This window comes from Oncorhynchus masou, chromosome 16 (genome assembly GCF_036934945.1).
Source record: "Oncorhynchus masou masou isolate Uvic2021 chromosome 16, UVic_Omas_1.1, whole genome shotgun sequence".
NCBI classification, from domain to species: domain Eukaryota; kingdom Metazoa; phylum Chordata; class Actinopteri; order Salmoniformes; family Salmonidae; genus Oncorhynchus; species Oncorhynchus masou.
In genome coordinates, this window is record NC_088227.1 from 275,898 (window position 1) to 303,574 (window position 27,677).

A 27,677-nucleotide genomic window follows, 5' to 3' on the forward strand; every position below is an offset into this window, starting at 1 on the left:
TTATGAATATCACAATGTAGTAGAACCCTAAACGTTTGCCCCCTGTTCTATTGATTTCAACATGATATGGATATTAGCCTCAGGGGGAAAATCCAGGCTCTGAATTGAAAGAGTACTATTTATGTGATTTAACAAAAAGTGACAAAAAATAAAGAGTTGTGTTACACTTACCACGTTGGCAACCTACTTGAATCAAAATGCAACACTTCAAAATGTAGCGATCTGTTTTCTACAAAGGTTCCTCTAACCAGTGATGTTTACATAGTGATGTTTACATTATTCCCAGATTTCGTGTGGTTTTTGAGCTGTTAGTTTAACAGTACCTACAACCTCATCTCCCCCCTTTTCGCTCAATTGATTTCAACGTGATATCGATGAGTGATGACAAATAAGTGTTCCGTTCCTTTGTTTAGCCAACCCTACATTTAAATGCATCACTCCAAATGCGTGCTAACGACTGTCTTCTGCAGGTTGTCCTCTCATCAGTCGAGGTAAAAGATATCTCACATTTCCATGTGTTTTTTTTAGTTGTGTTAGTTTCAACAGCACGTACAACCTGATTTCCCCCCTAATCGATATCAGTGATTTATTTCTACTTGTCAAAACAACAGCATTTTTGGTGGTTATGCATTTTATAAGGAGCTTGTTTAAACAAATACAAGTAATATGATAAATAGTACATTTTATGTTTAGGTTTTCAATTCATCACAAACTGTTTCTGTATGTTGGTTTCTGCAATATTCAATGATTACATTTCTCTAAAACAGGTTATAGGCTACATGTGCACCACCAAGTCAGAACAGTAGGTGAAATTAAGAGGGGAAAATAGACAGAATTATTATGGTGAGAAACATGGGCTACTAATAGCTTACTACAAAAGATTCACTTAGTATTACTTTCTTAGCTACAGTATACATATCTCCCTGGCATATTACATAACTTATGCAGCAGCATGCAAGATATTTTTGGATTCACTGTGTTGTTCTCTGCTCACTTGAACAGGAAGTTGTCCTTCGTGGGCAAATGTTGTCATCAACATCTGTCATTTTCTGGATTTATGGTGATTTCAAGACAACTGGGAACTTGGGGTTAAAAAACAAGGTTGGATCCTGATGATGTCAGTGATCTTCAGTTTGTAGCTCTAGAAAGAGGCCCGAGTTCCGGATGTACAATTCCGAGTTGGATGACTGTTCAAAACGTATTTTCCCAGTCAGAACTTGTTTTTTCCCCGAGTTCCCAGTTGTCTTGAACTCACTGAAGTCAAGTTTTCATAGTTCCGAGTTAACAGTTGTTTTGAGTGTGGCACAAATACTGCTTCATTGACAATTCATTCAAATTGGGTTTGATTCACACCCTGCCAGTGTGCCTGGAGGACATTGGGTTTGATTCAGACCCTGCCAGTGTACCAGGTGGACATTGGGTTTGATTCAGACCCTGCCAGCATGGGCAGAAATGTATTCCAAGGTCAGTAACTTATAACCACAGAACCACACCTAGACCTTTCATGCATGACTAAAAATACCTAAGTATTAGATTTACTGCCATGGTCTAGTATATCACCGTGTATGTCACCGTCTCAGAGACCATTCACAATGCTGGATGAGGTACGAGTAAATCATTACATATTATTTCCTAACCATTCACAATGCTGGCTGAGGTACGAGTAAAACATGACATATTATAGACCTACAAGGTGTTTGCCTACGGAGCAGAAAGGTGAACTGCCACTCTCTACCTTCAGGCTCAAATCCAACGCCCCGACCGAGTAGTTTATAGTTTGGGTTCTGACGAGGTACGACAGTTGAACTAAACTCATGAGACAAGTTATATTCTTCAATAATCAATGGGTACATATAATGAATTTATGAGTGGAAAAAAATGATGTAGCAACTGTGGATCACCAATTCATAATTGTTTTTGTTTTTTTAGGCGGTGCAGCCAGCGTGTGACGTATAATCTAGTGGACGGGACACTTCAACAATAACAGCTCGTCCGACACCTCAGCAGCTAGTGAACCAATATAGCCGAACGATTCAAGCTCTTTAGACTGTTTTGGTTGACATTAGTCACCGTGTTTTAAGCCCACTTCTTTCGTATCTACCAGTTGCCCCATTTGATTTAATATTTACGTTGTTGTTGGTAGTCAGCTACATCAGCTGTCTCGTTAATTTAGCACTAGCCGCTAATTCAGGCTAGCTAGCATCCCGACCATGAGCTTCCTAAACTACTCACTCGTTAAAGAAGAGGAGGTCTGCTGGACGGAGAAAGAAGCTCTGGGGCTGAACATTGTCGTGAAAGAGGAGAAAGAAGAGGAGGATGTCACAGTAAAAATAGAAGTAGAGAGTGAGGAGGAGGGAGCGATAACTGTCATATTGAAAGAGGAGGAAGAAGAGGAGGAGAGAGGTCAGATAAACACCATTACATACTAATCTCAATAACGGGCACAAACTCTGCAGTTGTTGAACTGATGTGTAGTTTTAAAACGGCATTATGCACTTCCTACATTCATTTATATATACCAATGCCATGTATTGTTGAACAAAGTAACTTATAAATGCTAAATTCAACTGTCGCACCCCCCATCAAATCCAAAATAGGGTGTTTTACTCCTATGTTTGTAAACAATGTGGGAAAAACACTGTAGCCTATATCCTAAAAACAGAGTAAAACTATAATGTTGGATGGATGGTCGGTCCTTGGATCCACAGTGGTTACGTTTCTCCAGCCACATCCCTCATCCTATTAGCGAAACGGTTGTGGGTTGCCCACTTCGGTCAACATTGATTCTGATTTAAATGTAAAAAGCATGGCTGTCCTGTCGTGGAATCGCCCCATGACTAAGAAAAACCATGAATGATGAGTGAGAAAGCTGGGGGTGTTTGATCTTTGTGCATCTAACTTTGTCACTGATCATGAATTAATTCATGATTATCCATAAGCATCATGGTAGTGTTCAAAAACATATTCTATTCTGACTGAAAATAAAAGTAACTTCAAAATGACCGTTCATTCAGTTCCTATGGGCAAAACACAACCTGCAAGTGCATGCAACATGTTTGTATTCACAAGCTTAAGGTTTGACTATTTTTCCAAAGACGTATGACTTCTCCAAATGGGGGGACGAGCTACATGAAGTGCTATCATTGTTGTTTTTCAATGTTGGAGTTTGCTCTCGCTGTCTGCTGCTGGTGAAGAGACGTCAGATTCTCGTCTTTCAATCACAGACGCTTAATTTGATTTCCTCTTGTATTCTGGACAAGACACGCCCCCACTGAAGAAGAAGTGCTGTGATTGGCTGCTGGTCGCTAGCCCTGCCAGACTGCCTTCGAGCACTTTGCCTGCTGCCCCTGAAATCAGAGCGTGAAACTGACCAGACTGACTTCAGATGGTTTCCCCATCAGCTGGTGAAGATGGAGGACTCAGATAGGACACAGACAATGTCATAATGTTGATATATCCTCTGAGTCCTATTTTCTGTTTTGGTAAACGAGTTACCAGCTGTTATTCAACACTAGGTTACAGAGTGAATGATTCACCAGATAGCTAGCTAGCTAGGAATTAGTTATTCAACACTAGGTTACAGAGTGAATGAGTCACTAGTTAGCTATTTGTTATTCAACACTAGGTTACAGAGTGAATGAGTCACTAGCTAGCTAGGTATTTCTTAGTCAATGGTAGGTTATAGAGTGAATGAGTCGCTAGCTAGCTAGCTAGCTAGCTAGGTATTTGTTAGTCAACGCTAGGCACTAGCTAGGTATTTTTTATTCAACGCTAGGTTACAGAGTGAATGAGTCGCTAGCTATTCAATGCTTCACGGATGGATGACTTGTGTTTTGAAGTGAAGACCTCACCTGATCTACATAGTAGACATGTACCTGGAGAGCTGATCCTAACCTGATCTACATAGTAGACATGAACCTGGAGGACTGGTCCTCACCTGATCTACATAGTAGACATGTACCTAGAGAACTGGTCCTCACCTGATCTACATAGTAGACATGTACCTAGAGAACTGGTCCTCACCTGATCTACATAGAAAACATGAACCTGGAGGATATACATCGTAGACAGCAGAAGAAAGTCGGACTAAAGCCCTTGACAACCTGGCACACTGTGGTAGTGAGTAAAGCCCTTGACAACCTGGCACACTGTGGTAGTGAGTAAAGTCCTTGACAGCCTGGCACACTGTGGTAGTGACTAAAGTCTCCCAAAATCCTAAATAAAGGCCCTAGAGCATCATGGTAGTTGTAGGCTAAACGTGTTTGACATGAATATATGAGGCTATTTATTCAGATCCATGTCATGTTGACGTCACCATATTATTTTTCTTCCATTTAAAAGTTGTTCAAAAGTGGTCTGTTTTGTCTAACTTGTTTTCCCAAGATGAAAGACGAAACCCCCGACCCCACAGAAAAGACCCACTCCCAACGGACCAATGCTGCACTTCTACCAGAAGCTCCCAGATTAGTTTATTTAGGGTCAGAGTTGAGATAGCCAGGGATTCCAGAACCCTGTGGGAGCAGAGTCTGTGTAAATACCTCTAAGTATTTATTTCGGCACTAATGGAACATTGTACAGTTGATTGATCCACATAATGAATGTACAGTATGTATTTCATGATTCATGTGACATTGCAAAATAAATTGATCCAATTACGTTTTTAAATGTCAATGTGTCAATGCTTTGTTAGTTTGATATAATTTATATATATAATTTACATGTTAAATGAAAAATGTGTTTGTTGTATGAGTGGCATTGCTGTCTCAGATCAGTCAATGAATGGCGGTGGTATTGGTGGACAGAATGTAACAGGGCCTACTGCATTTGCTACTATATTCTGCCACTGTTGTGTGCAACTTCAAGGTAGACATTTTTCCTTAGAAAGATGGGATGTTTGGCTTCCATAAGTGTTGGAAGGAACTGCATTTTAGGACTCGTATAAACCATCTGAGCCAGCGGAGGTGTTGATCTGTGTGTTTATTGTTAAGGGGGAAGAAAGCTATAAAACGCATTGCTCTCCAAAGTAAGTATTTCATAGGCAGAATGCTTATTATAATAGACATGTTGTATCTGTCGGCAAGGAGAAAATAAATCAGTCTGCCTGACCCCTCTGAGTTTATTAGTGGTCTCGAGTAGGAAGGCTGCAACCATAGAGATGGATAGAGGACTCATCTTTATATCTGTGCCATTATAGAGTCTGTGACCGCATGGACAATATCCATTTTAAACTAGTCAATTTTCTTCATCATGATTGGCTGATCCCTCCTGATGGTAGGACATGACTCCAACAGGGTCTACTAGGAGGTATCAGCCATTGAAGTTGGAAGTCCCACCCAGTTGCCGACATTAAAATGGTGGAAGCCCTCAATGGCTCTGCCCATGCTAATAAGCTCTTTTGGCCACTAGAGGCCTTTATCATTCTCTATGGCATTAACGCACCAAGCAAGCAAGCTATATCATGGAGCCTGGTGCTCTCTTCAGCAAGCCAATCAGGAGTATTATCAAGACTAGCGGTGAGTAACCAATCGCAGCACTTCAGCTTCAGTGGGCGTGTTTTGCCCAGAAGACCAGTGGGAAATCAAAATAACACATCACAGACACCCAGCGCCCTGTTACCACGGTAACGGCCCTACTGGCTCCAATACTTTCATTGAACATGGAACACTCACAAAACCCTCTAAGAGACTCCAATACTTGTGCTCCTAAATGTATTTGTGCGTTCTTAACTTAGGAGCACATTTACTCCTTGTAATGAATATATTAATGTGCTCCTGAATATAAACATAGGAGCACATGTACTCCTTGTAATAAATGTCAGTGTAGAGCCATAAACTCAGCAGTTTATCTGTCAGGACAGTGTGGTGGGTAGTGATCAGCAGTTTATCTGTCAGGACAGTGTGGTCGGAAGTGGGACAGTGTGGTGGGTAGTGATCAGCAGTTTATTTGTCAGGACAGTTTAGTGGGTAGTGATCAGCAGTTTATCTGTCAGGACAGTGTGGTGGATAGTGATCAGCAGTGGGACAGTGTGGTGGGTAGTGATCAGCAGTTTATCTGTCAGGACAGTGTTGTGGGTAGTGATCAGCAGTTTATCTGTCAGGACAGTGTGTTGGGTAGTGATCAGAAGTTTATCTGTCAGGACAGTGTGGTGGGTAGTGGGACAGTGTGGTGGGTAGTGATCAGCAGTTTATCTGTCAGGACAGTGTGGTCGGTAGTGGGACAGTGTATCTGGGTAGTGGGACAGTGTGGTGGGTAGTGATCAGCAGTTTATTTGTCAGGACAGTTTAGTGGGTAGTGATCAGCAGTTTATCTGTCAGGAGAGTGTGGTGGGTAGTGATCAGCAGTTCATCTGTCACGACAGTGTGGTGGGTAGTGGGACAGTGTGGTGGGTAGTGATCAGCAGTTTATCTGCCAGGACAGTGTGGTGGGTAGTGATCAGCAGTTTATCTGTCAGGACAGTGTTGTGGGTAGTGATCAGCAGTTTATTTGTCAGGACAGTTTAGTGGGTAGTGATCAGCAGTTTATCTGTCAGGACAGTGTGGTGGATAGTGATCAGCAGTGGGACAGTGTGGTGGGTAGTGATCAGCAGTTTATCTGTCAGGACAGTGTGGTGGGTAGTGATCAGCATTTTATCTGTCAGGACAGTGTGGTGGGTAGTGATCAGCAGTTTATCTGTCAGGACAGTGTTGTGGGTAGTGATCAGCAGTTTATCTGTCAGGACAGTGTGTTGGGTAGTGATCAGAAGTTTATCTGTCAGGACAGTGTGGTGGGTAGTGGGACAGTGTGGTGGGTAGTGATCAGCAGTTTATCTGTCAGGACAGTGTGGTCGGAAGTGGGACAGTGTGGTGGGTAGTGGGACAGTGTGGTGGGTAGTGATCAGCAGTTTATTTGTCAGGACAGTTTAGTGGGTAGTGATCAGCAGTTTATCTGTCAGGAGAGTGTGGTGGGTAGTGATCAGCAGTTCATCTGTCACGACAGTGTGGTGGGTAGTGGGACAGTGTGGTGGGTAGTGATCAGCAGTTTATCTGCCAGGACAGTGTGGTGGGTAGTGATCAGCAGTTTATCTGTCAGGACAGTGTTGTGGGTAGTGATCAGCAGTTTATCTGTCAGGACAGTGTGGTGGGTAGTGATCAGCAGTTTATCTGTCAGGACAGTGTGGTGGATAGTGATCAGCAGTGGGACAGTGTGGTGGGTAGTGATCAGCAGTTTATCTGTCAGGACAGTGTGGTGGGTAGTGATCAGCAGTTTATCTGTCAGGACAGTGTGGTGGGTAGTGATCAGCAGTTTATCTGTCAGGACAGTGTTGTGGGTAGTGATCAGCAGTTTATCTGTCAGGACAGTGTGGTGGGTAGTGATCAGCAGTTTATCTGTCAGGACAGTGTGGTGGGTAGTGGGACAGTGTGGTGGGTAGTGATCAGCAGTTTATCTGTCAGGACAGTGTGGTGGGAAGTGGGACAGTGTGGTGGGTAGTGGGACAGTGTGGTGGGTAGTGATCAGCAGTTTATTTGTCAGGACAGTGTAGTGGGTAGTGATCAGCAGTTTATCTGTCAGGAGAGTGTGGTGGGTAGTGATCAGCAGTTCATCTGTCACGACAGTGTGGTGGGTAGTGGGACAGTGTGGTGGGTAGTGATCAGCAGTTTATCTGTCAGGACAGTGTGGTGGGTAGTGATCAGCAGTTTATCTGTCAGGACAGTGTTGTGGGTAGTGATCAGCAGTTTATCTGTCAGGACAGTGTGGTGGGTAGTGATCAGCAGTTTATCTGTCAGGACAGTGTGGTAGGTAGTGATCAGCAGTTTATCTGTCAGGACAGTGTGGTGGGAAGTGGGACAGTGTGGTGGGTAGTGGGACAGTGTGGTGGGTAGTGATCAGCAGTTTATTTGTCAGGACAGTGTGGTGGGTAGTGATCAGCAGTTTATCTGTCAGGACAGTGTGGTGGGTAGTGATCAGCAGTTTATCTGTCAGGACAGTGTGGTGGGTAGTGGGACAGTGTGGTGGGTAGTGATCAGCAGTTTATCTGTCAGGACAGTGTGGTGGGTAGTGATCAGCAGTTTATCTGTCAGGACAGTGTGGTGGGTAATGATCAGCAGTTTATCTGTCAGGACAGTGTGGTGGGTAGTGATCAGCAGTTTATCTGTCAGGACAGTGTGGTGGGTAGTGGGACAGTGTGGTGGGTAGTGATCAGCAGTTTATCTGTCAGGACAGTGTGGTGGGTAGTTATCAGCAGTTTATCTGTCAGGACAGTGTGGTGGGTAGTGATCAGCAGTTTATCTGTCAGGACAGTGTGGTGGGTAGTGATCAGCAGTTTATCTGCCAGGACAGTGTGGTGGGTAGTGATCAGCAGTTTATCTGTCAGGACAGTGTGGTGGGTAGTGGGACTGTGTGGTGGGTAATGATCAGCAGTTTATCTGTCAGGACAGTGTGGTGGGTAGTGATCAGCAGTTTATCTGTCAGGACAGTGTGGTGGGTAGTGATCAGCAGTTTATCTGGACAGTGTGGTGGGTAGTGATCAGCAGTTTATCTGTCAGGACAGTGTGGTGGGTAGTGATCAGCAGTTTATCTGTCAGGACAGTGTGGTGGGAAGTGGGACAGTGTGGTGGGTAGTGGGACAGTGTGGTGGGTAGTGATCAGCAGTTTATCTGTCAGGACAGTGTGGTGGGTAGTGATCAGCAGTTTATCTGTCAGGACAGTGTGGTGGGTAATGATCAGCAGTTTATCTGTCAGGACAGTGTGGTGGGTAGTGATCAGCAGTTTATCTGTCAGGAAAGTGTGGTGGGTAGTGGGACAGTGTGGTGGGTAGTGATCAGCAGTTTATCTGCCAGGACAGTGTGGTGGGTAGTGATCAGCAGTTTATCTGTCAGGACAGTGTGGTGGGTAGTGATCAGCAGTTTATCTGTCAGGACAGTGTGGTGGGTAGTGGGACAGTGTGGTGGGTAGTTATCAGCAGTTTATCTGTCAGGACAGTGTGGTGGGTAGTGATCAGCAGTTTATCTGTCAGGACAGTGTGGTGGGTAGTGGGACTGTGTGGTGGGTAGTGATCAGCAGTTTATCTGTCAGGACAGTGTGGTGGGTAGTGATCAGCAGTTTATCTGTCAGGACAGTGTGGTGGGTAGTGATCAGCAGTTTATCTGTCAGGACAGTGTGGTGGGAAGTGGGACAGTGTGGTGGGTAGTGGGACAGTGTGGTGGGTAGTGATCAGCAGTTTATCTGTCAGGACAGTGTGGTGGGTAGTGATCAGCAGTTTATCTATCAGGACAGTGTGGTGGGTAGTGATCAGCAGTTTATCTGTCAGGACAGTGTGGTGGGTAGTGGGACAGTGTGGTGGGTAGTGATCAGCAGTTTATCTGTCAGGACAGTGTGGTGGGTAGTGATCAGCAGTTTATCTGTCAGGACAGTGTGGTGGGTAATGATCAGCAGTTTATCTGTCAGGACAGTGTGGTGGGTAGTGATCAGCAGTTTATCTGTCAGGACAGTGTGGTGGGTAGTGGGACAGTGTGGTGGGTAATGATCAGCAGTTTATCTGTCAGGACAGTGTGGTGGGTAGTGATCAGCAGTTTATCTGTCAGGACAGTGTGGTGGGAAGTGGGACAGTGTGGTGGGTAGTGGGACAGTGTGGTGGGTAGTGATCAGCAGTTTATTTGTCAGGACAGTGTGGTGGGTAGTGATCAGCAGTTTATCTGTCAGGACAGTGTGGTGGGTAGTGATCATCAGTTTATCTGTCAGGACAGTGGGTAGTGGGTGGTGGGTAGTGATCAGCAGTTTATCTGTCAGGACAGTGTGGTGGGTAGTGATCAGCAGTTTATCTGTCAGGACAGTGTGGTGGGTAGTGATCAGCAGTTTATCTGTCAGGACAGTGTGGTGGGTAGTGATCAGCAGTTTATCTGTCAGGACAGTGTGGTGGGTAGTGATCAGCAGTTTATCTGTCAGGACAGTGTGGTGGGTGATCAGCAGTTTATCTGCCAGGACAGTGTGGTGGGTAGTGATCAGCAGTTTATCTGTCAGGACAGTGTGGTGGGTAGTGATCAGCAGTTTATCTGTCAGGACAGTGTGGTGGGTAGTGGGACAGTGTGGTGGGTAGTTATCAGCAGTTTATCTGTCAGGACAGTGTGGTGGGTAGTGATCAGCAGTTTATCTGTCAGGACAGTGTGGTGGGTAGTGATCAGCAGTTTATCTGTCAGGACAGTGTGGTGGGTAGTTATCAGCAGTTTATCTGTCAGGACAGTGTGGTGGGTAGTGATCAGCAGTTTATCTGTCAGGACAGTGTGGTGGGTAGTGATCAGCAGTTTATCTGTCAGGACAGTGTGGTGGGTAGTGGGACTGTGTGGTGGGTAATGATCAGCAGTTTATCTGTCAGGACAGTGTGGTGGGTAGTGATCAGCAGTTTATCTGTCAGGACAGTGTGGTGGGTAGTTATCAGCAGTTTATCTGTCAGGACAGTGTGGTGGGTAGTGATCAGCAGTTTATCTGTCAGGACAGTGTGGTGGGTAGTGATCAGCAGTTTATCTGTCAGGACAGTGTGGTGGGTAGTGATCAGTTTATCTGGTAGTGGGACAGTGTGGTGGGTAGTGATCAGCAGTTTATCTGTCAGGACAGTGTGGTGGGTAGTGATCAGCAGTTTATCTGTCAGGACAGTGTGGTGGGTAGTGATCAGCAGTTTATCTGTCAGGACAGTGTGGTGGGTAGTGATCAGCAGTTTATCTGTCAGGACAGTGTGGTGGGTAGTGGGACAGTGTGGTGGGTAATGATCAGCAGTTTATCTGTCAGGACAGTGTGGTGGGTAGTGATCAGCAGTTTATCTGTCAGGACAGTGTGGTGGGTAGTGTACAGATTTTTTTGTTTCAGGACAGTGTGGTGGGTAGTGATCAGCAGTTTATTTGTCAGGACAGTGTGGTGGGTAGTGATCAGCAGTTTATCTGTCAGGACAGTGTGGTGGGTAGTGATCAGCAGTTTATCTGTCAGGACAGTGTGGTGGGTAGTGGGACAGTGTGGTGGGTACAGTTTATCTGTCAGGACAGTGTGGTGGGTAGTGATCAGCAGTTTATCTGTCAGGACAGTGTGGTGGGTAGTGATCAGCAGTTTATCTGTCAGGACAGTGTGGTGGGTAGTGGGAGCAGTGTGACAGTGTGGGTGTGGTGGGTAGTGGGACAGTGTGGTGGGTAGTGATCAGCAGTTTATCTGTCAGGACAGTGTGGTGGGTAGTGATCAGCAGTTTATCTGTCAGGACAGTGTGGTGGGTAGTGGGACTGTGTGGTGGGTAATGATCAGCAGTTTATCTGTCAGGACAGTGTGGTGGGTAGTGATCAGCAGTTTATCTGTCAGGACAGTGTGGTGGGTAGTGATCAGCAGTTTATTTGTCAGGACAGTGTGGTGGGTAGTGATCAGCAGTTTATCTGTCAGGACAGTGTGGTGGGTAGTGATCAGCAGTTTATCTGTCAGGACAGTGTGGTGGGTAGTGGGACAGTGTGGTGGGTAGTGATCAGCAGTTTATCTGTCAGGACAGTGTGGTGGGTAGTGATCAGCAGTTTATCTGTCAGGACAGTGTGGTGGGTAATGATCAGCAGTTTATCTGTCAGGACAGTGTGGTGGGTAGTGATCAGCAGTTTATCTGTCAGGACAGTGTGGTGGGAAGTGGGACAGTGTGGTGGGTAGTGGGACAGTGTGGTGGGTAATGATCAGCAGTTTATCTGTCAGGACAGTGTGGTGGGTAGTGATCAGCAGTTTATCTGTCAGGACAGTGTGGTGGGAAGTGGGACAGTGTATGGGTCAGGACAGTGTGGTGGGTAGTGATCAGCAGTTTATCTGTCAGGACAGTGTGGTGGGTAGTGGTGGGTATCAGCAGTTTATCTGTCAGGACAGTGTGGTGGGTAATGATCAGCAGTTTTTCTGTCAGGACAGTGTGGTGGGTAGTGATCAGCAGTTTATCTGTCAGGACAGTGTGGTGGGTAGTGATCAGCAGTTTATCTGTCAGGACAGTGTGGTGGGTAGTGATCAGCAGTTTATCTGTCAGGACAGTGTGGTGGGTAGTGGGACAGTGTGGTGGGTCGTGGGACAGTGTGGTGGGTAGTGATCAGCAGTTTATTTGTCAGGACAGTGTGGTGGGTAGTGATCAGCAGTTTATCTATTGGGACAGTGTGGTGGGTAGTGATCAGCAGTTTATCTGTCAGGACAGTGTGGTGGGTAGTGGGACAGTGTGGTGGGTACTGATCAGCAGTTTATCTGTCAGGACAGTGTGGTGGGTAGTGATCAGCAGTTTATCTGTCAGGACAGTGTGGTGGGTAGTGATCAGCAGTTTATCTGTCAGGACAGTGTGGTGGGTAGTGATCAGCAGTTTATCTGTCAGGACAGTGTGGTGGGTAGTGGGACAGTGTGGTGGGTAGTGATCAGCAGTTTATCTGTCAGGACAGTGTGGTGGGTAGTGATCAGCAGTTTATCTGTCAGGACAGTGTGGTGGGTAGTGATCAGCAGTTTATCTGTCAGGACAGTGTGGTGGGTAGTGATCAGCAGTTTATCTGTCAGGACAGTGTGGTGGGTAGTGATCAGCAGTTTATCTGTCAGGACAGTGTGGTGGGTAGTGGGACTGTGTGGTGGGTAGTGATCAGCAGTTTATCTGTCAGGACAGTGTGGTGGGTAGTGATCAGCAGTTTATCTGTCAGGACAGTGTGGTGGGACAGTGTGGTGGGTAATGATCAGCAGTTTATCTGTCAGGACAGTGTGGTGGGTAGTGATCAGCAGTTTATCTGTCAGGACAGTGTGGTGGGTAGTGATCAGGTTTATCAGTGTGGTGGGTAGTGGGACAGTGTGGTGGGTAGTGATCAGCAGTTTATCTGTCAGGACAGTGTGGTGGGTAGTGGGACAGTGTGGTGGGTAGTGATCAGCAGTTTATCTGTCAGGACAGTGTGGTGGGTAATGATCAGCAGTTTATCTGTCAGGACAGTGTGGTGGGTAGTGATCAGCAGTTTATCTGTCAGGACAGTGGTGGTGGTGATCAGCAGTTTATCTGGGACAGTGTGGTGGGTAGTGATCAGCAGTTTATCTGTCAGGGGACAGTGTGGTGGGTAGTGATCAGCAGTTTATCTGTCAGGACAGTGTGGTGGGTAGTGATCAGCAGTTTATCTGTCAGGACAGTGTGGTGGGATCAGTGTCAGGACAGTGTGGTGGGTAGTGATCAGCAGTTTATCTGTCAGGACAGTGTGGTGGGTAGTGATCAGCAGTTTATCTGTCAGGACAGTGTGGTGGGTAGTGATCAGCAGTTTATCTGTCAGGACAGTGTGGTGGGTAGTGATCAGCAGTTTATCTGTCAGGACAGTGTGGTGGGTAGTGGGACAGTGTGGTGGGTAATGATCAGCAGTTTATCTGTCAGGACAGTGTGGTGGGTAGTGATCAGCAGTTTATCTGTCAGGACAGTGTGGTGGGTAGTGATCAGCAGTTTATCTGTCAGGACAGTGTGGTGGGTAGTGATCAGCAGTTTATCTGTCAGGACAGTGTGGTGGGTAGTGGGACAGTGTGGTGGGTAATGATCAGCAGTTTATCTGTCAGGACAGTGTGGTGGGTAGTGATCAGCAGTTTATCTGTCAGGACAGTGTGGTGGGTAGTGGGACAGTGTGGTGGGTAGTGGGACAGTGTGGTGGGTAGTGATCAGCAGTTTATCTGTCAGGACAGTGTGGTGGGTAGTGATCAGCAGTTTATCTATCAGGACAGTGTGGTGGGTAGTGATCAGCAGTTTATCTGTCAGGACAGTGTGGTGGGTAGTGGGACAGTGTGGTGGGTAGTGATCAGCAGTTTATCTGTCAGGACAGTGTGGTGGGTAGTGATCAGCAGTTTATCTGTCAGGACAGTGTGGTGGGTAGTGATCAGCAGTTTATCTGTCAGGACAGTGTGGTGGGTAGTGATCAGCAGTTTATCTGTCAGGACAGTGTGGTGGGTAGTGATCAGCAGTTTATCTGTCAGGACAGTGTGGTGGGTAGTGGGACAGTGTGGTGGGTAGTGATCAGCAGTTTATCTGTCAGGACAGTGTGGTGGGTAGTGATCAGCAGTTTATCTGTCAGGACAGTGTGGTGGGTAGTGATCAGTTTATCTGTCAGGACAGTGTGGTGGGTAGTGGGACTGTGTGGTGGGTAATGATCAGCAGTTTATCTGTCAGGACAGTGTGGTGGGTAGTGATCAGCAGTTTATCTGTCAGGACAGTGTGGTGGGTAGTGATCAGCAGTTTATCTGTCAGGACAGTGTGGTGGGTAGTGGGACAGTGTGGTGGGTAATGATCAGCAGTTTATCTGTCAGGACAGTGTGGTGGGTAGTGATCAGCAGTTTATCTGTCAGGACAGTGTGGTGGGTAGTGATCAGCAGTTTATCTGTCAGGACAGTGTGGTGGGTAGTGGGACAGTGTGGTGGGTAGTGGGACAGTGTGGTGGGTAGTGATCAGCAGTTTATCTGTCAGGACAGTGTGGTGGGTAGTGATCAGCAGTTTATCTGTCAGGACAGTGTGGTGGGTAGTGATCAGCAGTTTATCTGTCAGGACAGTGTGGTGGGTAGTGATCTCAGGACAGTTATCTGTCAGGACAGTGTGGTGGGTAGTGATCAGCAGTTTATCTGTCAGGACAGTGTGGTGGGTAGTGATCAGCAGTTTATCTGTCAGGACAGTGTGGTGGGTAGTGATCAGCAGTTTATCTGTCAGGACAGTGTGGTGGGTAGTGATCAGCAGTTTATCTGTCAGGACAGTGTGGTGGGTAGTGATCAGCAGTTTATCTGTCAGGACAGTGTGGTGGGTAGTGATCAGCAGTTTATCTGTCAGGACAGTGTGGTGGGTGATCAGCAGTTTATCTGTCAGGACAGTGTGGTGGGTAGTGGGACAGTGTGGTGGGTAGTGATCAGCAGTTTATCTGTCAGGACAGTGTGGTGGGTAGTGATCAGCAGTTTATCTGTCAGGACAGTGTGGTGGGTAGTGATCAGCAGTTTATCTGTCAGGACAGTGTGGTGGGTAGTGATCAGCAGTTTATCTGTCAGGACAGTGTGGTGGGTAGTGTGGTCAGCAGTTTATCTGTCAGGACAGTGTGGTGGGTAGTGGGACAGTGTGGTGGGTAGTGATCAGCAGTTTATCTGTCAGGACAGTGTGGTGGGTAGTGATCAGCAGTTTATCTGTCAGGACAGTGTGGTGGGTAGTGATCAGCAGTTTATCTGTCAGGACAGTGTGGTGGGTAGTGATCAGCAGTTTATCTGTCAGGACAGTGTGGTGGGTAGTGGGACAGTGTGGTGGGTAGTGATCAGCAGTTTATCTGTCAGGACAGTGTGGTGGGTAGTGATCAGCAGTTTATCTGTCAGGACAGTGTGGTGGGTAGTGATCAGCAGTTTATCTGTCAGGACAGTGTGGTGGGTAGTGATCAGCAGTTTATCTGTCAGGACAGTGTGGTGGGTAGTGGGACAGTGTGGTGGGTAGTTATCAGCAGTTTATCTGTCAGGACAGTGTGGTGGGTGATCAGTTTATCTGTCAGGACAGTGTGGTGGGTATCAGCAGTTTATCTGTCAGGACAGTGTGGTGGGTAGTGATCAGCAGTGATCTGTCAGGTGGTTAATGATCAGCAGTTTACAGTGTGGTGGGTAGTGATCAGCAGTTTATCTGTCAGGACAGTGTGGTGGGTAGTGGGACAGTGTATGGGTAGTGATCAGCAGTTTACAGTGTGGTGGGTAGTGATCAGCAGTTTATCTGTCAGGACAGTGTGGTGGGTAGTGATCAGCAGTTTATCTGTCAGGACAGTGTGGTGGGTAGTGGGACAGTGTGGTGGGTAGTGATCAGCAGTTTATCTGTCAGGACAGTGTGGTGGGTAGTGATCAGCAGTTTATCTGTCAGGACAGTGTGGTGGGTAGTGGGACAGTGTGGTGGGTAGTGATCAGCAGTTTATCTGTCAGGACAGTGTGGTGGGTAGTGATCAGCAGTTTATCTGTCAGGACAGTGTGGTGGGTAGTGATCAGCAGTTTATCTGTCAGGACAGTGTGGTGGGTAGTGGACAGTGTGGTGGGTAGTGATCAGCAGTTTATCTGTCAGGACAGTGTGGTGGGTAGTGATCAGCAGTTTATCTGTCAGGACAGTGTGGTGGGTAGTGATCAGCAGTTTATCTGTCAGGACAGTGTGGTGGGTAGTGATCAGCAGTTTATCTGTCAGGACAGTGTGGTGGGTAGTGATCAGCAGTTTATCTGTCAGGACAGTGTGGTGGGTAGTGGGACAGTGTGGTGGGTAATGATCAGCAGTTTATCTGTCAGGACAGTGTGGTGGGTAGTGATCAGCAGTTTATCTGTCAGGACAGTGTGGTGGGTAGTGATCAGCAGTTTATCTGTCAGGACAGTGTGGTGGGTAGTGATCAGCAGTTTATCTGTCAGGACAGTGTGGTGGTAGTGGGACAGTGTGGTGGGTAGTGATCAGCAGTTTATCTGTCAGGACAGTGTGGTGGGTAGTGATCAGCAGTTTATCTGTCAGGACAGTGTGGTGGGTAGTGATCAGCAGTTTATCTGTCAGGACAGTGTGGTGGGTAGTGATCAGCAGTTTATCTGTCAGGACAGTGTGGTGGGTAGTGGGACAGTGTGGTGGGTAATGATCAGCAGTTTATCTGTCAGGACAGTGTGGTGGGTAGTGATCAGCAGTTTATCTGTCAGGACAGTGTGGTGGGTAGTGATCAGCAGTTTATCTGTCAGGACAGTGTGGTGGGTAGTGATCAGCAGTTTATCTGTCAGGACAGTGTGGTGGGTAGTGATCAGCAGTTTATCTGTCAGGACAGTGTGGTGGGTAGTGGGACAGTGTGGTGGGTAGTGATCAGCAGTTTATCTGTCAGGACAGTGTGGTGGGTAGTGATCAGCAGTTTATCTGTCAGGACAGTGTGGTGGGTAGTGATCAGCAGTTTATCTGTCAGGACAGTGTGGTGGGTAGTGATCAGCAGTTTATCTGTCAGGACAGTGTGGTGGGTAGCTGGACAGTGTGGTGGGTAGTGATCAGCAGTTTATCTGTCAGGACAGTGTGGTGGGTAGTGATCAGCAGTTTATCTGTCAGGACAGTGTGGTGGGTAGTGATCAGCAGTTTATCTGTCAGGACAGTGTGGTGGGTAGTGATCAGCAGTTTATCTGTCAGGACAGTGTGGTATAGTGATCAGCAGTTTATCTGTCAGGACAGTGTGGTGGGTAGTGGGACAGTGTGGTGGGTAGTGATCAGCAGTTTATCTGTCAGGACAGTGTGGTGGGTAGTGATCAGCAGTTTATCTGTCAGGACAGTGTGGTGGGTAGTGATCAGCAGTTTATCTGTCAGGACAGTGTGGTGGGTAGTGGGACAGTGTGGTGGGTAATGATCAGCAGTTTATCTGTCAGGACAGTGTGGTGGGTAGTGATCAGCAGTTTATCTGTCAGGACAGTGTGGTGGGTAGTGATCAGCAGTTTATCTGTCAGGACAGTGTGGTGGGTAGTGGGACAGTGTGGTGGGTAATGATCAGCAGTTTATCTGTCAGGACAGTGTGGTGGGTAGTGATCAGCAGTTTATCTGTCAGGACAGTGTGGTGGGTAGTGATCAGCAGTTTATCTGTCAGGACAGTGTGGTGGGTAGTGATCAGCAGTTTATCTGTCAGGACAGTGTGGTGGGTAGTGATCAGCAGTTTATCTGTCAGGACAGTGTGGTGGGTAGTGATCAGCAGTTTATCTGTCAGGACAGTGTGGTGGGTAGTGATCAGCAGTTTATCTGTCAGGACAGTGTGGTGGGTAGTGGCAGTTTATCTGTCAGGACAGTGTGGTGGGTAGTGATCAGCAGTTTATCTGTCAGGACAGTGTGGTGGGTGGGTAGTAATGATCAGCAGTTTATCTGTCAGGACAGTGTGGTGGGTAGTGATCAGCAGTTTATCTGTCAGGACAGTGTGGTGGGTACAGTGTGGTGGGTAATGATCAGCAGTTTATCTGTCAGGACAGTGTGGTGGGTAGTGATCAGTGTGGTGGGTAGTGATCAGCAGTTTATCTGTCAGGACAGTGTGGTGGGAAGTGGGACAGTGTGGTGGGTAGTGGGACAGTGTGGTGGGTAGTGATCAGCAGTTTATCTGTCAGGACAGTGTGGTGGGTAGTGGGACAGTGTGGTGGGTAGTGATCAGCAGTTTATCTGTCAGGACAGTGTGGTGGGTAGTGATCAGCAGTTTATCTGTCAGGACAGTGTGGTGGGTAGTGATCAGCAGTTTATCTGTCAGGACAGTGTGGTGGGTAGTGATCAGCAGTTTATCTGTCAGGACAGTGTGGTGGGTAGTGGGACTGTGTGGTGGGTAATGATCAGCAGTTTATCTGTCAGGACAGTGTGGTGGGTAGTGATCAGCAGTTTATCAGCAGTTTATCTGTCAGGACAGTGTGGTGGGTAGTGATCAGCAGTTTATCTGTCAGGACAGTGTGGTGGGTAGTGGGACAGTGTGGTGGGTAGTGGGACAGTGATGATCAGCAGTTTATCTGTCAGGACAGTGTGGTGGGTAGTGATCAGCAGTTTATCTGTCAGGACAGTGTGGTGGGTAGTGGGATCAGTGTGGTGGGTATCTGTGGGACAGTGTGGTGGGTAGTGATCAGCAGTTTATCTGTCAGGACAGTGTGGTGGGTAGTGTGGTGGGTAGTGATCAGCAGTTTATGTGGTGGGTAGTGATCAGCAGTTTATCTGTCAGGACAGTGTGGTGGGTAGTGATCAGCAGTTTATCTGTCAGGACAGTGTGGTGGGTAGTGATCAGCAGTTTATCTGTCAGGAAAGTGTGGTGGGTAGTGGGACAGTGTGGTGGGTAGTGATCAGCAGTTTATCTGCCAGGACAGTGTGGTGGGTAGTGATCAGCAGTTTATCTGTCAGGACAGTGTGGTGGGTAGTGGGACTGTGTGGTGGGTAGTGATCAGCAGTTTATCTGTCAGGACAGTGTGGTGGGTAGTGATCAGCAGTTTATCTGTCAGGACAGTGTGGTGGGTAGTGGGACTGTGTGGTGGGTAATGATCAGCAGTTTATCTGTCAGGACAGTGTGGTGGGTAGTGATCAGCAGTTTATCTGTCAGGACAGTGTGGTGGGTAGTGATCAGCAGTTTATCTGTCAGGACAGTGTGGTGGGTAGTGGGACAGTGTATCTGTCAGGACAGTGTGGTGGGTAGTGATCAGCAGTTTATCTGTCAGGACAGTGTGGTGGGTAGTGATCAGCAGTTTATCTGTCAGGACAGTGTGGTGGGTAGTGTTACAGTGTGGTGGGTAGTGATCAGCAGTTTATCTGTCAGTACAGTGTGGTGGGTAGTGATCAGCAGTTTATCTGTCAGGACAGTGTGGTGGGTAGTGATCAGCAGTTTATCTGTCAGGACAGTGTGGTGGGTAGTGATCAGCAGTTTATCTGTCAGGACAGTGTGGTGGGTAGTGATCAGCAGTTTATCTGTCAGGACAGTGTGGTGGGTAGTGATCAGCAGTTTATCTATCAGGACAGTGTGGTGGGTAGTGATCAGCAGTTTATCTGTCAGGACAGTGTTATCTGTCAGGACAGTGTGGGTAGTGGGACAGTGTGGTGGGTAGTGATCAGCAGTTTATCTGTCAGGACAGTGTGGTGGGTAGTGATCAGCAGTTTATCTGTCAGGACAGTGTGGTGGGTAGTGGGATCAGCAGTTTATCTGTGGTGGGTGGGTAGTGATCAGCAGTTTATCAGGACAGTTTATCTGTCAGGACAGTGTGGTGGGTAGTGATCAGCAGTTTATCTGTCAGGACAGTGTGGTGGGTAGTGGGACAGTGTGGTGGGTAGTGATCAGCAGTTTATCTGTCAGGACAGTGTGGTGGGTAGTGATCAGCAGTTTATCTGTCAGGACAGTGTGGTGGGTAGTGATCAGCAGTTTATCTGTCAGGACAGTGTGGTGGGTAGTGGGACAGTGTGGTGGGTAGTGATCAGCAGTTGGGTATCAGCAGTTTATCTGTCAGGACAGTGTGGTGGGTAGTGATCAGCAGTTTATCTGTCAGGACAGTGTGGTGGGTAGTGATCAGCAGTTTATCTGTCAGGACAGTGTGGTGGGTAGTGGGACTATGTGGTGGGTAATGATCAGTGTGGTGGGTAGTGATCAGCAGTTTATCTGTCAGGACAGTGTGGTGGGTAGTGATCAGCAGTTTATCTGTCAGGACAGTGTGGTGGGTAGTGATCAGCAGTTTATCTGTCAGGACAGTGTGGTGGGTAGTGATCAGCAGTTTATCTGTCAGGACAGTGTGGTGGGTAGTGATCAGCAGTTTATCTGTCAGGACAGTGTGGTGGGTAGGTGGTGGGTAGTGATCAGCAGTTTATCTGTCAGGACAGTGTGGTGGGTAGTGATCAGCAGTTTATCTGTCAGGACAGTGTGGTGGGTAGTGACAGTGTGGTGGGTAGTGATCAGCAGTTTATCTGTCAGGACAGTGTGGTGGGTAGTGATCAGGGACAGTGTGGTGGGTAGTGATCAGCAGTTTATCTGTCAGGACAGTGTGGTGGGTAGTGATCAGCAGTTTATCTGTCAGGACAGTGTGGTGGGTAGTGGCAGTTTATCTGTCAGGACAGTGTGGTGGGTAGTGATCAGCAGTTTATCTGTCAGGACAGTGTGGTGGGTAGTGATCAGCAGTTTATCTGTCAGGACAGTGTGGTGGGTAGTGGGACAGTGTGGTGGGTAATGATCAGCAGTTTATCTGTCAGGACAGTGTGGTGGGTAGTGATCAGCAGTTTATCTGTCAGGACAGTGTGGTAGGATCAGTAGTGATCAGCAGTTTATCTGTCAGGACAGTGTGGTGGGAAGTGGGAGTGACAGTGTGGTGGGTAGTGATCAGCAGTTTATCTGTCAGGACAGTGTGGTGGGTAGTGATCAGGTTTATCTATCAGGACAGTGTGGTGGGTAGTGATCAGCAGTTTATCTGTCAGGACAGTGTGGTGGGTAGTGGGACAGTGTGGTGGGTATCAGCAGTTTATCTGTCAGGACAGTGTGGTGGGTAGTGATCAGCAGTTTATCTGTCAGGACAGTGTGGTGGGTAATGATCAGCAGTTTATCTGTCAGGACAGTGTGGTGGGTAGTGATCAGCAGTTTATCTGTCAGGACAGTGTGGTGGGTAGTGATCAGCAGTTTATCTGTCAGGACAGTGTGGTGGGTAGTGGGACAGTGTGGTGGGTAGTGGGACAGTGTGGTGGGTAGTGATCAGCAGTTTATCTGTCAGGACAGTGTGGTGGGTAGTGATCAGCAGTTTATCTGTCAGGACAGTGTGGTGGGTAGTGATCAGCAGTTTATCTGTCAGGACAGTGTGGTGGGTAGTGATCAGCAGTTTATCTGTCAGGACAGTGTGGTGGGTAGTGAATGATCAGCAGTTTATCTGTCAGGACAGTGTGGTGGGTAGTGATCAGCAGTTTATCTGTCAGGACAGTGTGGTGGGTAGTGATCAGCAGTTTATCTGTCAGGACAGTGTGGTGGGTAGTGATCAGCAGTTTATCTGTCAGGACAGTGTGGTGGGTAATGATCAGCAGTTTATCTGTCAGGACAGTGTGGTGGGTAGTGATCAGCAGTTTATCTGTCAGGACAGTGTGGTGGGTAGTGATCAGCAGTTTATCTGTCAGGACAGTGTGGTGGGTAGTGACAGTGTGGTGGGTAGTGATCAGCAGTTTATCTGTCAGGACAGTGTGGTGGGTAGTGATCAGCAGTTTATCTATCAGGACAGTGTGGTGGGTAGTGATCAGCAGTTTATCTGTCAGGACAGTGTGGTGGGTAGTGGGACAGTGTGGTGGGTAGTGATCAGCAGTTTATCTGTCAGGACAGTGTGGTGGGTAGTGTCAGCAGTTTATCTGTCAGGACAGTGTGGTGGGTAGTGATCAGCAGTTTATCTGTCAGGACAGTGTGGTGGGTAGTGATCAGCAGTTTATTTGTCAGGACAGTGTGGTGGGTAGTGATCAGCAGTTTATCTGTCAGGACAGTGTGGTGGGTGTGGTGGGTGGTGTGATCAGCAGTTTATCTGTCAGGACAGTGTGGTGGGTAGTGATCAGCAGTTTATCTGTCAGGACAGTGTGGTGGGTAGTGATCAGCAGTTTATCTGTCAGGACAGTGTGGTGGGTAGGGGACAGTGTGGTGGGTAGTGGCAGTTTATCTGTCAGGACATTGTGGTGGGTAGTGATCAGCAGTTTATCTGTCAGGACAGTGTGGTGGGTAGTGGGACAGTGTGGTGGGTAGTGATCAGCAGTTTATCTGTCAGGACAGTGTGGTGGGTAGTGGGACAGTGTGGTGGGTAGTGATCATCTGTCAGGACAGTTTATCTGTCAGGACAGTGTGGTGGGTAGTGATCAGCAGTTTATCTGTCAGGACAGTGTATCTGTCAGGACAGTGGGTGGGGACAGTGTGGTGGGTAGTGATCAGCAGTTTATCTGTCAGGACAGTGTGGTGGGTAGTGATCAGCAGTTTATCTGTCAGGACAGTGTGGTGGGTAGTGATCAGCAGTTTATCTGTCAGGACAGTGTGGTGGGTAGTGGGACAGTGTGGTGGGTAGTGATCAGCAGTTTATCTGTCAGGACAGTGTGGTGGGTAGTGATCAGCAGTTTATCTGTCAGGACAGTGTGGTGGGTAGTGATCAGCAGTTTATCTGTCAGGACAGTGTGGTGGGTAGTGATCAGCAGTTTATCTGTCAGGACAGTGTGGTGGGTAGTGACAGCAGTTTATCTGTCAGGACAGTGTGGTGGGTAGTGATCAGCAGGACAGTGTGGTGGGTAGTGATCAGCAGTTTATCTGTCAGGACAGTGTGGTGGGTAGTGATCAGCAGTTTATCTGTCAGGACAGTGTGGTGGGTAGTGGCAGTTTATCTGTCAGTGTGGTGGGTAGTGATCAGCAGTTTATCTGTCAGGACAGTGTGGTGGGTAGTGATCAGCAGTTTATCTGTCAGGACAGTGTGGTGGGTAGTGATCAGCAGTTTATCTGTCAGGACAGTGTGGTGGGTAGTGATCAGCAGTTTATCTGTCAGGACAGTGTGGTGGGTAGTGATCAGCAGTTTATCTGTCAGGACAGTGTGGTGGGTAGTGATCAGCAGTTTATCTGTCAGGACAGTGTGGTGGGTAGTGATCAGCAGTTTATCTGTCAGGACAGTGTGGTGGGTAGTGGGACAGTGTGGTGGGTAATGATCAGCAGTTTATCTGTCAGGACAGTGTGGTGGGTAGTGATCAGCAGTTTATCTGTCAGGACAGTGTGGTGGGTAGTGATCAGCAGTTTATTTGTCAGGACAGTGTGGTGGGTAGTTTATCAGGACAGTTTATGGGTCAGGACAGTGTGGTGGGTAGTGATCAGCAGTTTATCTGTCAGGACAGTGTGGTGGGAAGTGGGACAGTGTGGTGGGTAGTGATCAGCAGTTTATCTGTCAGGACAGTGTGGTGGGTAGTGATCAGCAGTTTATCTGTCAGGACAGTGTGGTGGGTAGTGATCAGGACAGTGTGGTCTGTCAGGACAGTGTGGTGGGTAGTGATCAGCAGTTTATCTGTCAGGACAGTGTGGTGGGTAGTGATCAGCAGTTTATCTGTCAGGACAGTGTGGTGGGTAGTGATCAGCAGTTTATCTGTCAGGACAGTGTGGTGGGTAGTGGGACAGTGTGGTGGGTAGTGATCAGCAGTTTATCTGTCAGGACAGTGTGGTGGGTAGTGATCAGCAGTTTATCTGTCAGGACAGTGTGGTGGGTAGTGATCAGCAGTTTATCTGTCAGGACAGTGTGGTGGGTAGTGATCAGCAGTTTATCTGTCAGGACAGTGTGGTGGGTAGTGATCAGCAGTTTATCTGTCAGGACAGTGTGGTGGGTAGTGATCAGCAGTTTATCTGTCAGGACAGTGTGGTGGGTAGTGGGACAGTGTGGTGGGTATCAGCAGTTTATCTGTCAGGACAGTGTGGTGGTAGTGGGTAGTGATCAGCAGTTTATCTGTCAGGACAGTGTGGTGGGTAGTGATCAGCAGTTTATCTGTCAGGACAGTGTGGTGGGTGGGACAGTGTGGTGGGTAGTGTGTGGTGGGTAGTGATCAGCAGTTTATCTGTCAGGACAGTGTGGTGGGTAGTGATCAGTGTGGACAGTGTGGTGGGTAGTGATCAGCAGATCTGTCAGGACTGTCAGGACAGTGTGGTGGGTAGTGATCAGCAGTTTAGTGATCAGTGTGGTGGGTAGTGATCAGCAGTTTATTTGTCAGGACAGTGTGGTGGGTAGTTATCAGCAGTTTATCTGCCAGGACAGTGTGGTGGGTAGTGATCAGCAGTTTATCTGTCAGGACATTGTGGTGGGTAGTGGGACAGTGTGGTGGGTAGTGATCAGCAGTTTATCTGCCAGTACAGTGTGGTGGGTAGTGATCAGCAGTTTATCTGTCAGGACAGTGTAGTGTGTAGTGATGTGTTATGGAGGCACTTTGGTGATTGTTGATGTTCAGTTGAACCACTGTTCATCATTACTATTGTATCTAAATTAATTATCTTAACACATTGGATAAAAGAGACGGGTCAAAAAAAACATTATATGGAGCAAATATCCCACATTACTTCTTACTTCTAATACATTTCTGGGTTTAGAAACATTACAAAGCTTATTCGTCTTTTGTGGGGGGTTTTCATCTACCTGCCGCATTGGCTGGTGGACCAAAAACAGACTTAGAAGACGATTGTCAAAGTGTGTAAAAACATTTAACATTCACTCTATTGACTATCTGACGTTGATTTTCACACAGGAGAGAGACTTGACTATCGTGGATCTTCTGGGGAGCCTCAACAACATCATGATGCTGACGACGCAGAGACGAGTCTCTCCAGATCAGAACACCTCAAGGAACACCAGCTGAAACCCACGGGGAAGAAACCTCACTGCTGCTCTGACTGTGGGAAGACTTACTCAAGATCTGATTCACTAAAAGTACACCAGAGAATTCACACAGGAGAGAAATCTTACAACTGTGATCAATGTGGAAAGAGATGCTCTTCTTCATCAGAACTTACAATACACCAGAGAATCCATACAGGAGAGAAACCTTATAGCTGCTCTCAGTGTGGAATGAGTTTCTCTCGATCATATTCATTGAAATCACACCTAAGAATTCACACAGGAGAGAAACCATATGGCTGTGATCAATGTGGGAAAAGTTTTGCTACCTCAGCTAACCTGACTGCACACAAGAGAATACACACAGGAGAGAAGCCTTACCACTGCTCTGACTGCGGAATGAGCTTTATCACTTCAAGGGAACTACTCCTACACCAGAGAACACACACAGGAGAGCAACCTTATAGCTGTGATCAATGTGGGAAGAGTTTTACTCAGTCAAACAACCTGATATCACACCAGAGAACACACACAGGACAGAAGCCCTATACCTGTGATCGGTGTGGGAAAAGCTTTACTCAATCAGGTCACCTGAAATCACACCAGAGAACCCACACAGGAGAGAAGCCTTATAGCTGTGATCAGTGTGGGAAGAGATATTCTGATTTAAGAGATCTGAATAAACATAATAACATACATCCAGATTGTGGAATGATTGCCAACACCAGTCCTGGGTAGTAGAACATAGATTGTGGAATGACTGCCAACACCAGTCCTGGGTAGTAGAAAACAGATTGTGGAATGACCTCCAACACCAGACCTGGGTAGTAGAACACTGCATCGTGAGGTTTTTATATAGTACTTGCGCAGAGCATTCTATATTGGACATTTAGAAAAAAGTGTGTTTGTGTTGGAGGGGTTGTTATTCACACTCATTTTCTTTCCTGATTGAAGTCAACTTTATTTTAATCTTTAGTTTTTCCTCACCACATGGAATGAATGTCAGAATCCTCTCAAATTACACTCCCTGGTGTCTTTTGGTCACTTCAGGGATTTGGTGAGATACCTGGTCACAGAGGAATGGACGTGTTTCTCAGAACTTCTGATGACAAATATGACTGTCTTGATGAGTTGGTGAATTCTGATATTCTGGTTGATTGTGGCTAGTTTCCTGTTTGTTTCTTTGTATTTATCATGCCCCCCCTTCAGTTAATTTAACCTAGTTTATGATCAAATTTTTGAAGCTACATGACAGACCCATTACAGTACATCCCATCCATCCTCCCCAGACTAAGATATTTTACCAGACGTTATAGTATGCCTGCCAACGGGTCCTGGTCGGAGGACGCTACGTGTTGGTGGTATGTCCTGGTCGGACGACGCTACATGTCGATGGTATGCCCTGGTCGGAGGACACTGTATGTTGGTGGTATGCACTGGTCGGAGGACACTACGTGTTGGTGGTATGCCCTGGTCGGAGGACACTACGTGTTGGTGGCATGCCCTGGTCGGAGGACACTACATGTTGGTGGTATGCCCTGGTCAGAGTACGCTATGTGTTGGTGCTATGCCCTGGTCGGAGGACGCTACGTGTTGGTGGTATGCACTGGTCGGAGGACGCTACATGTTGGGGGTATGCCCTGGTCAAGGATACCGTTCATACATAAATAAATACATTTCATAAATACAGTTCAAAAATAAATAGTTAATAAACAGTTGATACAGTGCCTTTGGAAAGTATTCAGACCCCTTGAATTTTTTCACATTTTGTTACTTACAGCCTTATTCTAAAATGGATTAAATGATGTTGCTTTAGTCAAATCCTTCTACTCAGCACACATAGTGGACTGGTGTGTGTATGTGCTTGTAATTGGTTTGTAAACTTTAAATGTTTCAAATTATCACTTTGAATTTGCTTTAATCAATGTATGTTTCCCTCTATGTACGTTTAATATAATGTTATATAATATTCATTAAATGAAAACAATGGTTGAAAGTGAAACTTTTTTCCCTGAACTGCATTACCCACTCCAGTCAGCAGATGGCGATGTGCATTTTTCAGGCGATGCTGCCTGAGTGTGACGTATGATCTCGTGAACGGGACCCTTCTTCAACAGTAACAGCTAATCGCCACCTCAGTAGAACCGAGGTAAAGACAGTTTCAGGTTGGATATTTGACGGATATTCGCCTTTCGTTTTCCTGACATCCACCAACTGCAGTTAGGAACTGTCAACATAGTGACAAATAAAAATGTTCAAATTTCAATAGCTTTTTAACCATTACTCCAAACACTTTCAAAACTGCTTGTAGCTAACCGGATGGCATAGACGCACATTGCACACCCTTTAGTTTGTCCATTTTTATCTCACATGGTTTTACATAAATTTTTCAAAATGTAGAATTTCAATAAAGAATTTCCTTGGTCATGTGACCTACTGACCTCAAACAAGGTTCAGAATGTCCACTGACTATACCTTCATAATTCACACTCTGATTCATATCATGCTATTAGACTTAAATCTGTAAGCTTTGCAGGCCTTCATTTTACATGGGTGTTAAATTATAATTTTTTAAGCAAACAAATGTTCCATCCTCGCAATAACTATCTTTCACATGGACACTGAAAAGATCCGCAAATGGCTGTATGTGGTATGTATCAAGGACAGGAGAGGTGTTCGAACAGAGGTGCTTAAAGGAAGGCGAACAGGTAGGCCTCTTTTTAATCATAGTAATAGGCAGTGATTTGTCAGTCACAGTGAGCTTGATATCATGATGGAATCCTTTTCATCGCATCACTTTCATATACTGTACATTAAGGCAAATCCTTCTACATTGTGTATTAGAACTCAGTTTACATAACCTGATAATGACTTGATATTTGAGTGCATTCACAACAAGCCACCTGCAGACAACT

General features: G+C 46.8%; 1 protein-coding gene across 1 annotated transcript; it reads left to right on the top strand.

Annotated features, from left to right (window-relative positions):
* Positions 1-1,245: 1,245 nt before the first annotated feature.
* Positions 1,246-27,087, top strand: LOC135557344 (zinc finger protein 239-like). Its single transcript, XM_064990531.1, has 2 exons — positions 1,246-2,403; positions 24,674-27,087. Exons 1-2 carry the CDS (start codon positions 2,211-2,213, stop codon positions 25,498-25,500), a joined length of 1,020 nt encoding a protein of 339 aa, XP_064846603.1. The 5' UTR covers positions 1,246-2,210; the 3' UTR covers positions 25,501-27,087.
* Positions 27,088-27,677: the final 590 nt, after the last annotated feature.

What these genes read in the sequence shown, in the direction of transcription:
- LOC135557344 (XM_064990531.1), top strand. Translation starts at nt 2,211, where the DNA reads ATGAGCTTCCTAAACTACTCACTCGTTAAAGAAGAGGAGGTCTGCTGG. An exon ending in GGAAGAAGAGGAGGAGAGAG is followed by an intron (nt 2,404 to 24,673) that starts GTCAGATAAACA and finishes ATTTTCACACAG; the next exon opens with GAGAGAGACTTGACTATCGT.